The sequence below is a fragment of the Athene noctua genome, chromosome 5 (genome assembly GCF_965140245.1).
Source record: "Athene noctua chromosome 5, bAthNoc1.hap1.1, whole genome shotgun sequence".
Lineage (NCBI taxonomy): Eukaryota > Metazoa > Chordata > Aves > Strigiformes > Strigidae > Athene > Athene noctua.
The window spans coordinates 13,793,466-13,807,747 of record NC_134041.1 but is presented as its reverse complement, the minus strand read 5'-3'; the positions used below and the strand labels follow the sequence as shown (position 1 = coordinate 13,807,747).

General features: G+C 34.2%; 1 protein-coding gene across 2 annotated transcripts in view; it reads left to right on the top strand.

Moving 5' to 3' along the window:
- Positions 1-14,282, top strand: part of ZZZ3 (zinc finger ZZ-type containing 3) — a 61,729-nt gene that overhangs the window by 36,692 nt on the left and 10,755 nt on the right. For both annotated transcript variants that reach the window (XM_074906411.1, XM_074906412.1), the window contains exons 4-9: positions 9,060-9,198; positions 10,609-10,756; positions 10,835-10,953; positions 11,245-11,316; positions 11,497-11,598; positions 12,922-13,017. In XM_074906411.1, the coding sequence (XP_074762512.1) occupies positions 9,060-9,198; positions 10,609-10,756; positions 10,835-10,953; positions 11,245-11,316; positions 11,497-11,598; positions 12,922-13,017 (676 nt within the window). The remainder of the gene's footprint in view (positions 1-9,059; positions 9,199-10,608; positions 10,757-10,834; positions 10,954-11,244; positions 11,317-11,496; positions 11,599-12,921; positions 13,018-14,282) is intronic.

Genomic DNA, 14,282 nt, shown 5'->3' with positions numbered 1-14,282 from the left:
CACAAATTTAACAATGATAATAATAATTGCAAACTTACTACTTTAATACAGAAAAAGGTAGAAACTTATTTTCCCACCCATTCATTTGGAAATGCGTATTATTTCTAAGGATCCTCGTTAGTAAATTCATCTAAACGGGAAAATTAAGTATTAGTAAATAATAAAAATCATTTTGAAGTGTAGGAAATATCAGTTGAAAAAAAAAAAAGCCATAGGAAGTTCATGGTCCAGATTAAAAACAAAGAAGAAGAAAAACCAAGAAAAGTAATGTATTCAGCCAACACAGTTGTGTGGAGAGTAGTGCTCTGGCTGTGTTTTTGGCTATGCACACAGGGGACGCTTAACAAAAGCAGTAGTAGTGAAGTGTAGTTATACCAATGTAAAGTATGTCTGGTGGGACAGGGAACAAATCTTATTACCAGAATTACCTGCTTGGTAGGGAGATACAAGTAGTTCACTAATATATTAGTAAGCATAATGATGCCACCAAGAAAAGAAGGACATAGTGACTGGCACATGCTGTGAGAGTGCGGGTATCTCTGCTCTTCAGTTCTAACTAACCTAGCTCAAAATAAAACCATTACCAGTCCTTAAGTATTTGTTCTTATCTTACATGAACTTTTCACAGCATCATGAACTACAAAACTCCCTGACAGTATCTTTTAGAAAGGAATTGCATGAGCTTTATGTATTAATGCTTGTTTTAGTCTCAGCAATCAGTTCTAATCAAGATAGATGTTTCTTTGGTACTAGAAAGTAATTACATGCTTTTTTGAGAGGAGGAAATATCCTAATTTTGGTTTACTTTGCTTTTTGTTCTTGGTAGGAATAATTTTTCATTATTACATGTCTTTATTTTGTTTGGCATGGTCCAAGGTGAAGATGTGCTGTTCTGTATAATAGCTTTTGAAAGTTTTATGCTTTCTAAGCTAAGGATCAACTTTGTGTGTCCATGTTATATTATCATAGTAAGTACTAATGTGAAAATAAACATTTTACTATTTTTTCTGCTGTATTTCTAACTTACCTTCCCCTTCTCTAGCCAAAAAAAGATTGAATAATTCTTTGTATTGCTGTTAGAACATTCAGCTTCTCATAACTGCATATCATGTTCTTGTAATTCAGTTATAGTCTTCGATATTACTATAACAGAATACTTGAGGGAATATGTTAATTTGCTCCTACAGCAAGAATATACACCTGAATAATCAGGTGGCTTCTTCCTTGGGTTTTAATGAAAACCTGTATAAACTAACATAGAGTGAGTCAAAGGAGCCCAGTAGTCAGTGTTGCTAACTTTCTCTGATTTTTCTGTTCACAGGATTTCTGTACAGTTGGGTCAGTTTTATGGTAACAGGGGTTGCCCCTGTATTTCTGAAAGAAAGCTCCTTCTGAATGGTTGCTTTACCCAACATCTTTTTAGAGAAGAATATCTAAGTAGAGATACTTGGAGGTATCTTTGTGGCATTTTCTCTCAGTAAAGGAGTTGGGACCATTCTCATTAGAGATGATGAGAAGGGAGGAGAAAGAGTTGGGGATGTACTGTCAGTCTTTCTGTGCCCTTTCTGAGGAAAACAATTTTACTGCCGTTTCCTCGTGTCACTCCAGGCCTTGAAAATAGAAGAATGGCAGGGACCTATATCTTCTTCCTTACTAAATGTCACTGTCCTGCAGGCAAATACTTTAGAATGTGCTGTTAAAGGAAGATCAAAAGACTATATTAAAATGTGTTAACTGGGAGAGGATTGATGGATTATGATTTAACCTTTCATGTTGACAGGACTGAAGCAAGTTACATGTTTGTTTAGAGGCACAGAGATGTAATTGCTACTAAAAATTTTGAAAACTTGCTGGAAATGTGGATATTTGATAAAGATGCTTTTGCATGCTAATATTAAATCCTGTTGAAGTGTGGTGGACAGCTCTTGACAAGAATGAAGCCTATAGAAACACACGAGTGGGCATTCTGTTTCTGGGGCAGTTAAGGAATTAGGAAAGAAAGGGAGATCACAAGTTCATAAATAAAATATTGTTTAGATGCTTGAAATATAGTCTGGAGCTGTGAAAGTTAGAAGGAAGGTGAAATTAGAGTGAAAAATGGCTCTTGCATCAATGTAAAAGACTAGTAGGGTTTTCTGTTTTGGTTTAGCATTTGTTGGGTTTTTAAGATGTCCTTTTAAAAAACAAACAAACAAAAAACACCACTTTTTGGCTTAATTGTGCTTTGTTTAAAATATTTATGTATTATAGCCTGAGGCAGGCATTCAGAAATAGCTATTTTTGTTCACTGGAGAAGTCACTTAATGTATACTTTAGTTGTTTCATGTATAAAATGGAAATGCAGTTTAATTAGTATCTCAGAAGTCTTTTCAAAGGTCTGAAATATGAGTATTAAATATGGATAAAGTGCAGTAAATTATTGTAGAGGTTAAGCTAGAATGGAAAACAATTTCGTAATGAGTTGCAGAATTGGCTATAAGTAGATTACCTTGGTCATAGTATCTAAGCATTAGGTAAGTAAAATCCTACCATATGCTGCTTTCTTCAGGCAGAGGTGTTTTGTAAGTCCTGACAGGAGCTGATATATGCCCTTAAATTCTTTTCTGTTTCTGAAGGGAAATCAAAAAAGGGCTGCTCTTCCCTAGTGCAGTAACAGATTTTTTTAAAATCTCAGATGCACATTAGAGTACTTTGAGAGAAACTCTACAGTGTCAAAATTACTATATCATGACACTGGCAAAGATTTCAGGCCAAGCTTAAAAGCTGGAAGCATTATCTGGTATTTATGAACTGAAACAAAACCACAAACAAAACAAAACGCCAATTTTAAATGAGAAGATTGTGTTTGATCTGATTTTAAAGATTTCTCCAGGAAGCCAGTGTCTTACTACAGCTGCCTTGGATTGACTTGGAAATTCTAAGTGCAATTAATGTTTCCCTTTTCCTACAGCAATTTGCACTCTTATATCGTAGCATGTTTACTATCCAATACTTTCTTAGCTTAGCATCTAATAAAGGGAGGTTTTTTGAGTTGCTGTTAGTAGACCGAAATCCGGAGTGATGACTTGAGAGCAGGTTTTAATCTGTACTTTGCTAGAGTGCCAGTAGATGGCAATAAAACAAAGACTTGCTCAAATCCTCACGATTACTGATACATACCGATTTTGTGTCACAGCTCTTAGAAATACAAAAACCAGCTTTTTTTTATAAAGTAGATATTTTTTTTCCTACATATATCTTAGCCGTATTTTGTTATGAGAAGTGTATACTCCTTCACTTAAATCCTACCTGCTCAAGAAATAATCAGTATTTGAAATACAAAATTAAATTATAGTACACAGGTTTTTACCTTCTAATCCCCCAAATTGATGTACTATACTTTTTATCATATTGTAATCTATAGAACTGTAGATGTGCAGTTAGTTTTGGTAGTAGAAAGTGATGGTCACCAGCTACACAGCATTTTATCAGTTGAGATGGTAAGTTTCTTTTTAATTAGGCACTAAAGTACATGTTTTTGCAAGGTACTAAATGATCATTGTAAGGCAAGTATAGTTGACAAATTAACTTATTTCAAGTAATTTCTGTGAGCATCCAGACAATTACAGGGAACTCTCTATGTTGATTTTATTACGTAAATTGCAAATAAATTCTTTCTAGTTTTCCATTGTTAATCAGTGTCACGTCTGTCACCTGCTCGCTTTATAAACTATTTTATGTATTCCTAACTTTTACAAAATACTGAATAGAGTTGCATTAGTGATCTAGCAATGATGAATATTTAAATAAGGAGAAAAATTGTCATTGTGATAGCAATGCAAGTGTTTTAGATGTGTATATGATTCATGTTAAAAGCAAATAATAAATGTTAAGCTCTGTGTCTGTAAGATTGAATACTGTGAAAATTTGAGGCAAAGTTGCATGAGTTTTTATATATGTGAAAATTTTCATTATATCATTACTTCAGAGGTGTTTATGTAAGTTTGAAAAATATATAAGGACTAAATTTTTTGACTGGCAAGGGCCTCCTTCCATTTATTTTCATTTGAGGAGAGAGATGAAGTGATACTGCTTCAAAGGTGAGAAAATGCATTATAATTATGTTGGAATGTTAGATAAGGAAAGTCCAACAAATAGTGCCCAGTACTGTTTTGAGATACCTCTTGTTAATTTCAAGTTTGTGTGTAAATGTACTTTGGATAAAGACACTTAGATGAAAATTCTTCTTTTTTATGGATAAGACCAGTGGCAGAAAATTTTCTCGTGTGTTTCTAAATATTTGAGCATTAAGACTTTGTAGGGGGCTTATCTTTAGAGGAGGCTTGGCATTTTTGTGGTGTTTGGTTAATGTTACCAACAGCCACTTATATGTCTGCTCTTTACATTGTTCAACAGGACAAAACTGATGCTTCATATTTATTTACCAGAATTTAACTGAAAAGCTTCACTTATTCAAATCAGTGGATGGAATAAAATTAGCTACCCAAAAATTAAAATCTTCATTTTGTAGTATGTTTCGCACTTCACTCATTAAGGTTCAAAGTACAGTACATTGTTCTTTCGAAGGGAGAAGAAACCTCAGAAACCACAGAGGGACCAACCTCTGTGACTGAATCAGTCTTACTGTAATATTGAGATTAATTTATTTTAAAATGCTGAATGACATGGCCTCTTTGTACAGGATAGTGTTAAGTCGTTAATCTAAAAAAATAAGAGCAAATTTAAGAAACATGCTATTCTTAAGTTAGATTGACTCCATATATATGTGTGTGTGTGTGTATATACTTATATCACTTTCTAAAGCTTGTGCTTAGTTCCTGATTCAAAGAACATAAAACCTGTGATGTAACTGTATACTTAGTGTTGTAAATAGTGTTAGGACAGAAAGATTGAGGTGGGAAAAAAGCATCTTGAAAGTAGATATCAGAAAACTGGATCAAAACGGAAATGGGTCTCATTAAGGTACTAGCTGTGCAGTTTTCAAACTTTATCACTGACAAGAGAGGAGGCTGCTGTGTCCCTAATCACTATTAGAACAAGGTTCATGAATAGTGTAATAAATAATTGCTTATGGCAGGACTTCAGAAATACAACTCTGCTATGTGATAATTATTTTATGGAGCAATCCAAAAGAGTGGAATAGTTATCACTGCAGCAGAAGAACTGAATCAGCAGGAATCCCTGCTGATCAGTATCAATCTTTAAAAAGTGGCTTTCCTTTTTTAAATATTGGCCCCTCAGAAATCCATATTAATGAAAGTTTTTCAGCATAGAGATACTGAAACTGTTTCCATACTGTACTGAATTATTCAAGTATTCTTCTGGAAGATTCCTGACAATTAAGATGATTTAAGAAATTGCAAGAAATTGCAATACTGGGACTGTAGAAACAAGGAAAAACTTCCTATAGAATGAAAATTTTCCTGAAAAGAAAACTACTTTGGGTTTTGTATGTGCTAACAATTTAGTAGTTAGAACTGAGAAAAGTGTAACTTCAGTCAGTGCAAGAGGTATGACTGACTATGAGTTTCTCAAATTTTAGTTTCTCAAATTTTAGTTGTAGGAGTTTGTTTTGTTTTGGCAGAGGATGTGAGAACTTCCCATGGTAATTCCCCACAGATCTTATAGAGAAAATTATGTAACTGTAGCTGGATAATTTTGAGATGGTTGTTCTTTGATTGGCTCATTGAAGGATGGAGCCAGTTTTGCAGCATAGTGAGCGAGGTTCCAGTTACTTTCTCTTTACCTTCATAAGGCTTTTTCAGTTTTGGAGAATGTTAGCACAACTGCAGGAGGTAGTTTGAATCATGATTGTTGTGCTTATTTACAAAAAACATTGGAAGAGGGATGATAAAATGGTTAGCCACTTTTTTCCTTTTTTTAATAGTCCTTGAAATTATGCACAGTTGTCTTTTGCTTAATGAGGCAGAAGTATTATGTTACTGTTTGAGACTAAGAAGCCAGAACAGAGACTTTGAGAAAGTGCTCAACGTGTGTGTTGTTACTTGGCTTACTGCTTTTTCAGAGAAATACTTGGCTTTGTTACACTCATGTAGGGCCAGAGAACTAAGTCTTGTACAAACCTGTGAAAATATCAGTGGTTCAAAACTTGAAAGAACATATGCAGACATATTATAATACAGTTAGTTATAAAGTCATGTAGAAATTTGAAAGAACGTGCAGTGTTTTGGAGAGAATGCAGTACTGCAGCAAATGGGAAGTACCTGAATATGGACTATGCAAACTGTATTTCAGGATTAGTTTTTTCAATTTTTTCTTTACACTGAAAGACCCTAAAATGCACTTTTTTGTGCAGTTCAATACTTCTGATACTCACTTGATAAAATTGCAACGTTCTTCCTGGACTTTAGAATATATTCACTCATAAAAACTGAATATGGAGGTTAGAATAAATACCTCCGAGCTAATACATTTCTTTAGCAGAGGTACAAAAAAATGTACCAGAAACCTTTTTGTCTAAACAGTTTGCACAAAACTCCCTTTTTCTCTTATGAATTATTTCATTATAATAGTGCTGTATAGCCACAGATCAACATCGCATGACATATTTTTGAATGATCCTGACATGCTTGTAATATTTAACATATTTCCATGAAGACCAGAGGTATCATTTCTGAACTATTTCTTTTCAATTCCGTGATCACTTTAGTGAGGTCAGATGAATGCTTTAACAAGGGAAGTAATTGGAGTTTAATGTCCTTGTTTTTTCTTTTTCCCCAAATGTAATTTTTTCTCTTTCCATTCAGACTTAATTATGTAAGTCCACCTCATTAACATGGTTTCTTCCCCCACTTTACATATGTGAATCATCATTAAATTAGGACTTCATCTAAATCTCCAACATTTGGTTACCTTTTTTCTTCTATGTATGTAAATGTTTTAAATAAGATTAGTATTTGCTTTCAATTTCATTTGGAAAAGCAATCACTTAAATACCATTTGAATAAATGAGGTAAAATGGCTCAGGAAATAAAGGCAGGTATTTACTAAACATCATCTTAGATGCAAATTTTTGTGCACACTACTGAGCCTCTGTTATTGTGATGTGGAGTTAACTCCAGAGTCTTGTGTAGAAGTTTTGGCACCTGCTGATAGAAAAAGGCTTTCTGTTGTCTGGGTTAAATCCTCTCCACAGATGTCATTAAGATCTTCTGTGGTGTTACAGCTGCATCTACATCAAACATGTTAGCAGCCTGCCTATGTTTCATTTCTCTGGAGCATGCAGGGTAGACTTCTGCATAAGAAGTGCTGTCAGTCCACCTGAGCGTGGACAGGCGTTGCCCAGTGCAAAGCTGGCAATAATCAGATGCTATTTGTAAAAACTAAGTAAAGATCTTAATTCCACATATGATGATTACTGTAACAATCTGAACTGCGATATTGTCTCAGGCCAATTCTGATTTTGCTGTCACTACTTTCGTAAGTTTTTTCTGAAGTTCGTTTTTCACCTCTTCAAGAATAGCCCCATTAATTGTCTTGCTATATGCAAAGTTATTTTGTTTAGAAGAAATTGGAGCGCATTTCCATTAGTGAAAATACTCCACTACTGTTCCAGTATCAATGGCCTATTTAACAAGTATTTTAGGTCTTGGGTTGCATATAAACCTGAATATGTGCAGACGGATTGAAATAAATTCATAACAGAATTGTATCCTACTGTTTTTAAATAAGCTTAGTATTTTAGTTTCAAACTTCAGAATGTATGGCTGTATTTTATGTTTTCAAGTATTACATCTGAGTCTAAGGAAAATTGCCCTTTTTCATGGGGAGGCAGTAGTTAAATGTCTAGGTAGAAACTTAAATGTTTGATGGTACAAAGGCTGTATTTTGCCTTGAGGCTGTTTACTTCTCCACTTAAAGCCTTATCCAATTACCAGTGAAGTCAATTGAAAAACTTATATTAGCTCAGTAACATCTGGATTTTTTTCTGTAATAAATGTGGAATTCATTGTGTTAGGCTTGTCATTGTTTTAGCAATAAGGGAATATAAAGAAAATTTTCTGAAATACTGCGGTAGTGAATAGATCTTACCTGATTTTAATATACATTATGTTGCCTTTTGTGCTGACCTAAGATACAGTTGTAATATTAAATGTCAGAAAATATTTTCATGAAAAAAGTGAAGTTGATACATAACAATTTGCAACAACAGCTACCATGGGTAACTGCATGATTCAGACACTGAAGTGGACAGCTGTAACTTTAAAGTTAATAAAGGTTTTAAAAGTAGTTACCCATTTTTTTAAAGGCTGTGTCACAGTATTGTATGATTTCCTGACTCTGAGTTAGCTATATAGATAACAGTTTGGGAAGTATACATTATTGGGTACAGGCATGATAGTCACATCAGTGACTCTCAAATGTATTTGTTAAATAGTCAAAATTGTATGTGAATCTGGGACTGCAAGTTTGAGGGAATGCCGACAATTTTCATTCAACTTCTGCATTCTTAGAGGAATCTCTTTTGTATGTACTTGCTTTGTAAATTACTTATTCCTTGGTTTATTGTTACATTTCATAAGCAATTCCCATATTCTGCTATGAGGTGAGGCTTCTGTGAAATATTTAGATACAGTTTCTAAGCCATTCCAGTCCACCTTGTGAGTGGTTGAGCAAAATGTTTAAGTTCTGTGGTAGAATCATTTGTATTGGGGTAGAATGAAACTCATTTTGAAGTGGAAGAGAAATTAGGTCATTTTGTTTGGTTTTTTAACTTTGTAAGCAAAACTTGTTGGTCATAGCTATTGAGAATACAAATAGGTTGTCCCTGATACCATACTGTTTTAGCTAGTATAGAATTTACATTTAAAAGAAATCACTGGGGGGATTAATTTTTTTTAATGGGTTTATATAAATTCATCTACTACTTAGATATGATACATTTTTTTTTATATATAATGCAGCAAAAATGCCTATGAACTGTTTCAGATAAGCTATGAAATCTGGTAGATACTAATAGATAAACATGGCTAGTGTTTAGATTGGGGGGGCCACTTTTAAAGACAAATTTAGTGAGATGTCTTCCTTTGTCTCTGTAGTTATCAGAGACTGTTACAGACGATTGCTGTACTCGAGGCTCAACGTACTCAAGCAGTTCAAGACCTTGAAAGTTTAGGCAGACACCAGAGAGAAGCACTGAAAGATCCTATTGGATTTGTGGAAAGACTCCAGAAGAAGGTATTTCAATGGGCTTTTCTTAAGTGTTACTTGCAATTTTTAAAAAATAACTAGTAATTCATCGTCTGTAGAAATCAGATAATTATATATGTACTTGTATGAACATTATGCGTTTAAAATCCTTTATCTGCTGAGCTAAACTGGCCCTTTGTTATTAAATCTGTAAGACATAGGTCTTCAATGATTTTATTTGATATGCTTTCTTTCCTTTTTTTGGTATGTAGAAATGTAATCTTTAAATTTCTCATTGTAATTGTATTTTAAGACAACCTGAAATCTACAGGTGGCTGAAAGTAATTCATAGTAAGGCATCAGATCAAGAATTCATAACTTTATTCACTAGAGAAACAAAATTCTGTGCTGTGACTGAATTTGGTAGGGTACTTTTTAAAGAGCAGGAATTGTAATTCATAGCCTAAACCCAAAATGAACACTAGCAAATACACCTGAGTTCTGGATAACATCATTAGAATACTGTCAATGGAGGAGAATTAATTTTGATAAGGAAACATTTTCTTTTCAAGCTTAAAAAAAAAAATTGTAGTAACAGACATACTGAAAAAATGTTTGAAGCTTGAATATTTTATTGCTGCCACGTCTACCAGTGGCAAACACTTGACCTTCTAGTCTGGTAGGAACACGTATTTCAGTGAAGAATTAAGTAGGTATTTTATGGTGCTCTTTTCCTGGGTTTGTAGAGACCTCGGATTAGAGAGAGGTCTGGTGTAAGCCCATTGGTTTCAGTTGTTGTCTTTCCATTAAATTTTCGGATGAATTAACAGCATGCAATAGTGTTGCATTTAATAATCTTTGTATAGGGAAATACTAACGATAGTTGGAAGTATCTGATGTAATTTTGTCTCCAAACCAAGGGAATGATACTCTTAAGGTTGACCTTTAAATGAAGTGGCCAGCTTTGTAACAGTTGTGTTCTAGGTAGAGGACAGCAAAATCAGTGCAAAATATACTTTGATCTCTTTGGGAGGCGTTTAGGTTTATCAGATGATAAAACTGAATCTTTTAGTTTCCTGTGTTAAGAAAGGGTACAGATCTTGGGGAAACGGCATGTTTAAATGAAATAAGACAGATAGACAGTAACAGAGTATTGAAGTCAGAAACACCTGATTTCAGCTGCAGAGTACACGCTTTAAAGTTTTACACTCAATAAGCCATCATTGACCGTGCCGCTGCATATTTTAAATGCACTGTTGTGTATTATTCTTGAAAGATATCTTACCTTAAAAAGACTGTGTGCTGCATGGCACTTCAGAAACTCTGACTTAATTCTGCTGTTAGCTAAAAAGCAGTATCAGGTTTTCATAACTTTTTAGGATTTGTGATTTTTTTGTTTGGATATACAGTAATTGCATTAAATACTGCTTTTCACTTTTCATTCCTGTTTTTTTTCAGGTTGATATGGGTCTTCCGTATCCTCAGAGAGTTGTTCAGCTCCCTGAGATTGCCTGGGACCAATACACCACTAGCCTTGGAAACTTTGAGAGAGAATTCAAAAACCGAAAACGTAACAGTAGGAGAGTGAAGCTGATTTTTGACAAAGGTAAAAGGAAAAGTGGGCATATGTTACAAGAAAGAAGTGACCAGTGTGGAGGTTTAATAATTCCTTTTTTGCTTACAGTAGGTATACCTGCAAGACCAAAAAGTCCTTTGGATCCCAAGAAGGACGGAGAGTCTGTTTCGTACTCTGTCTTGCCTTTAAGTGATGGTCCAGAAGGTTCTACAAACAGTCGCCCACAGGTAGTTTTTACAAAAGGAAAGATCAAATTTTACAAAATAGTAATGAGGGTTTTTTCTTTATTAATATGGGTATGTGGACAATCTTAACTGTTGCTTCAGCTGTTAGTGTTGGTGATGACATGTCATTCATGTACTGAAATCAGGGAACTTATTTTTGGTTTAGGCAAATTTTACTTCAAATTTTCATGAATTTCTTTGGTTTGATTTTAGGTAGGAAAAACATTAAAAATCCTAATCCTAACTGTACTTTTTCTAAACGTGTATTCCATTTTATGTACTATGTTTGAGCAGATGATAAGAGGGCGACTTTGTGATGAGACCAAACCTGAAACTTTTAACCAGCTGTGGACTGTAGAGGAACAGGTAATGGGAAACTCTTCCATTTTGTAGCTGTGGTAAGATACATGAGAACAAAAGCAAATTGTGTGATAATGTTTAAAGCATTTAGAAGTTCAAAGTCACATGTATGTAGATACTTATCTTTTGACAGCTCATACCTCTACTAGGAAAGATGGATTTATTTTTTTTCCCCTGTTGATTTAGAAAAAACTTGAGCAATTGCTTTTGAAGTATCCACCAGAGGAAGTAGAGTCCCGACGGTGGCAGAAGATAGCTGATGAACTGGGAAATAGAACAGCAAAGCAGGTAACAAGTAAAACACATTGTGAAGTAATCCCTTTCCTTGACTTTTTTTTTTATTTTAAGCTTTTTAGGAAGCACTAATAAGAGATTGTATGCAAGTTTCCCTTCAACACTTAAGTAATTTCTTTCTAATCTGAGGAGGTTTTCTGTAAAAAAAAACCCAACCAATTCATAAACTGAGGGATTAAAAAAGAGGGTTTGTTTTCTATAATGTTCATAATTAAAGCAATAAAATTAATTTTGCTAGAAAAGAAATTTGATGGCACTGTTTGAGTGCTTATGCTGTGGTAGTAGTGACTGCATCCTAGCAGTTGATAAAGATTCACAGAAGATTTTTGTAGATGTTGAAGATTTATTTTTTGAAGGATCAATAAATAAAATCCTGTATGCTTTCAGTTATCACTTTTCCTTAAGAATGTAACAGCAGGACTTGCATTTCACTAATAACAATACAGCTGTTATTCTTGACCTCAAATATAGGATTTTAAGTGTGCCTCAGGGCCCGTGATAAAGCTGCCAGACCTAGTTGCTAATTAGATTTTGACAGCCTGCATTTAATTCTATATAGCAAGCATAGCAACACCAACAGTTCTCAGACTGGAGTGCTGAATTTCCTGCACCTCAGTACTGTAGAATGGGCAGACACTCACAGACAGAAGAACTAGTTCTATACGGGGGCTGAGATCCACAAAAGGGCAAAGATGTGGAGACACTGAGTATTTCTGCATCTGACTTGTTGGGATTTTTCCCCTAAAATGACACCATTTCTCCATTTTGACCAGAAGTAAAAATGCTGATGTTCTGTTTACAGTATTTTCTCCTATTTCAGTTGTGTGCTTTCTGGTAAAAGTATAATTAATTATTTCAATATACAAGATTACATCATCTGTGGTCATAGGTATACTTATAGGTATAGTTCTCCATACCTGAAAAAAATTAAAACATGTGCTTACTTATTTCATAAATAAAATGTATAAGTACTTTCTGTATGCTAACTATGCATAATTTATATGTCATTATTAAGAAAGAGTAAGTTTAGCTTCAGCAGGTCACAGACTACTAAAATTTTTTCCTTTCTATCACAATTTTTGCTAGATTTGCTGTGTACATTTAAACAATGGTAGTGGTTTTTATCTGAAAGCCTTTGAAGTGTCTGGAAATACTACAGTGCATCATTGCAAGATAGGTAATGGTTAGAGTAGTTGTTGCAAAATAGAAAATGAATATTTCTTGTCCTGAACCAATGTAGCAATGCTGAGAAAACTTTGAAGTGAAGGCCTGTTACATTTCATTTGACATTTAACGGTTACGTGTTGTTTTTCCTAGGTTGCCAGTAGAGTGCAAAAATATTTTATTAAACTGACTAAAGCTGGTATTCCAGTTCCAGGAAGAACTCCAAACTTATATTTATATTCCAAAAAGGTGAGACAATATTACAGGAGAAATTCTGTATTTCTGTTTGCATATATGTGTAAATTGAGTCTCAATCATTAATATTTTCAATAGATTTAAGTCTTGATTAGTGCTTTCTTACTAACTAGCTCTACCTTGCATGTATTTCTTACTTTATAATAAAGTAATATTTTTCTTTTGCCACTAGTGCTGTAGACTGAATTGAATGTTAGTTTCACATCAACATCTGTTAGTTGCATCTCTATCAGATAATCTTGGAGACATGAAGAGTCAGAAAAGAGAACATAGCAGTCAGATTGCAGGCTGAACTAACAGGGTTGAATGATTGGTCTTGGGATACTTTCTCCTCATTTGTAGGTTTACTGTAGTTGATCTAGAAGAGGATAACGAGAGCCTGGTTGGAAGAAGATAAGGAGCCTTATAATTCATATTGTACAGTCATCTTCTAATTAACAAAAAAATAGAAAAATATTTATAATTGAGCATATTGATCTAGCACGAGCATAGGCTTAGAACTGAAATGACATGTTTAATTATTTGCAACATATCTGATGATTAAAATAGAATGATCATATAAATGACCATTAAAATATGGTGCTTTTCCTGATCTTGGAATGGATGAGAAAAGAATATAATTCTGAGAAATCTTCTTAATTCGCAAAAGAAAGTTACTGCAAACGTTAAGTGCTCCTATCAGAGGCTTTCCAGTTTGCCATCCATCATGGTAATGCCATTTTACTTTCACCAGTATTTTAGTCTACTATTCTGCTCTATAAACAGAGGCAGGGAAGGTGCAGACATGACTCTGTCTGACGCCTTGTCTATTGGAAAAGTGCTTTCTGGCAGTAGAACCAAAAAAACCAGCTGGAAACATTGTTACGTCAAATACTGTGGCGAGATTCATCTGTCAGAACTCGGTTTGCCATACTGTGGGGTTGAAAATTCAGAAAATTACAATGCTTTGAGTTCTTTGTCACCTTACCATTTTAAATGACCTTAGTCACATGTGTTTTCTTTTTTTCTCATATATTTGGAAAGACTTACTACAGAATGTGATCAATGCTTCCACCAGCAGATTACTGTATTTGATAACTAGTGAGAATACTTAATCAGTATGTGTGACATTTTTAACCGTATTTTTCACTAATTTGAACAGTGCTCTGTGTACACAGTATAACCAAGAGTGAAGCGTACTTTGTTATAAAGTACTTAACATTCTCATGCTGCAGTGGTAATGCTACCATCCTACAGATTTTTCTTAAGCTCCTATGTAG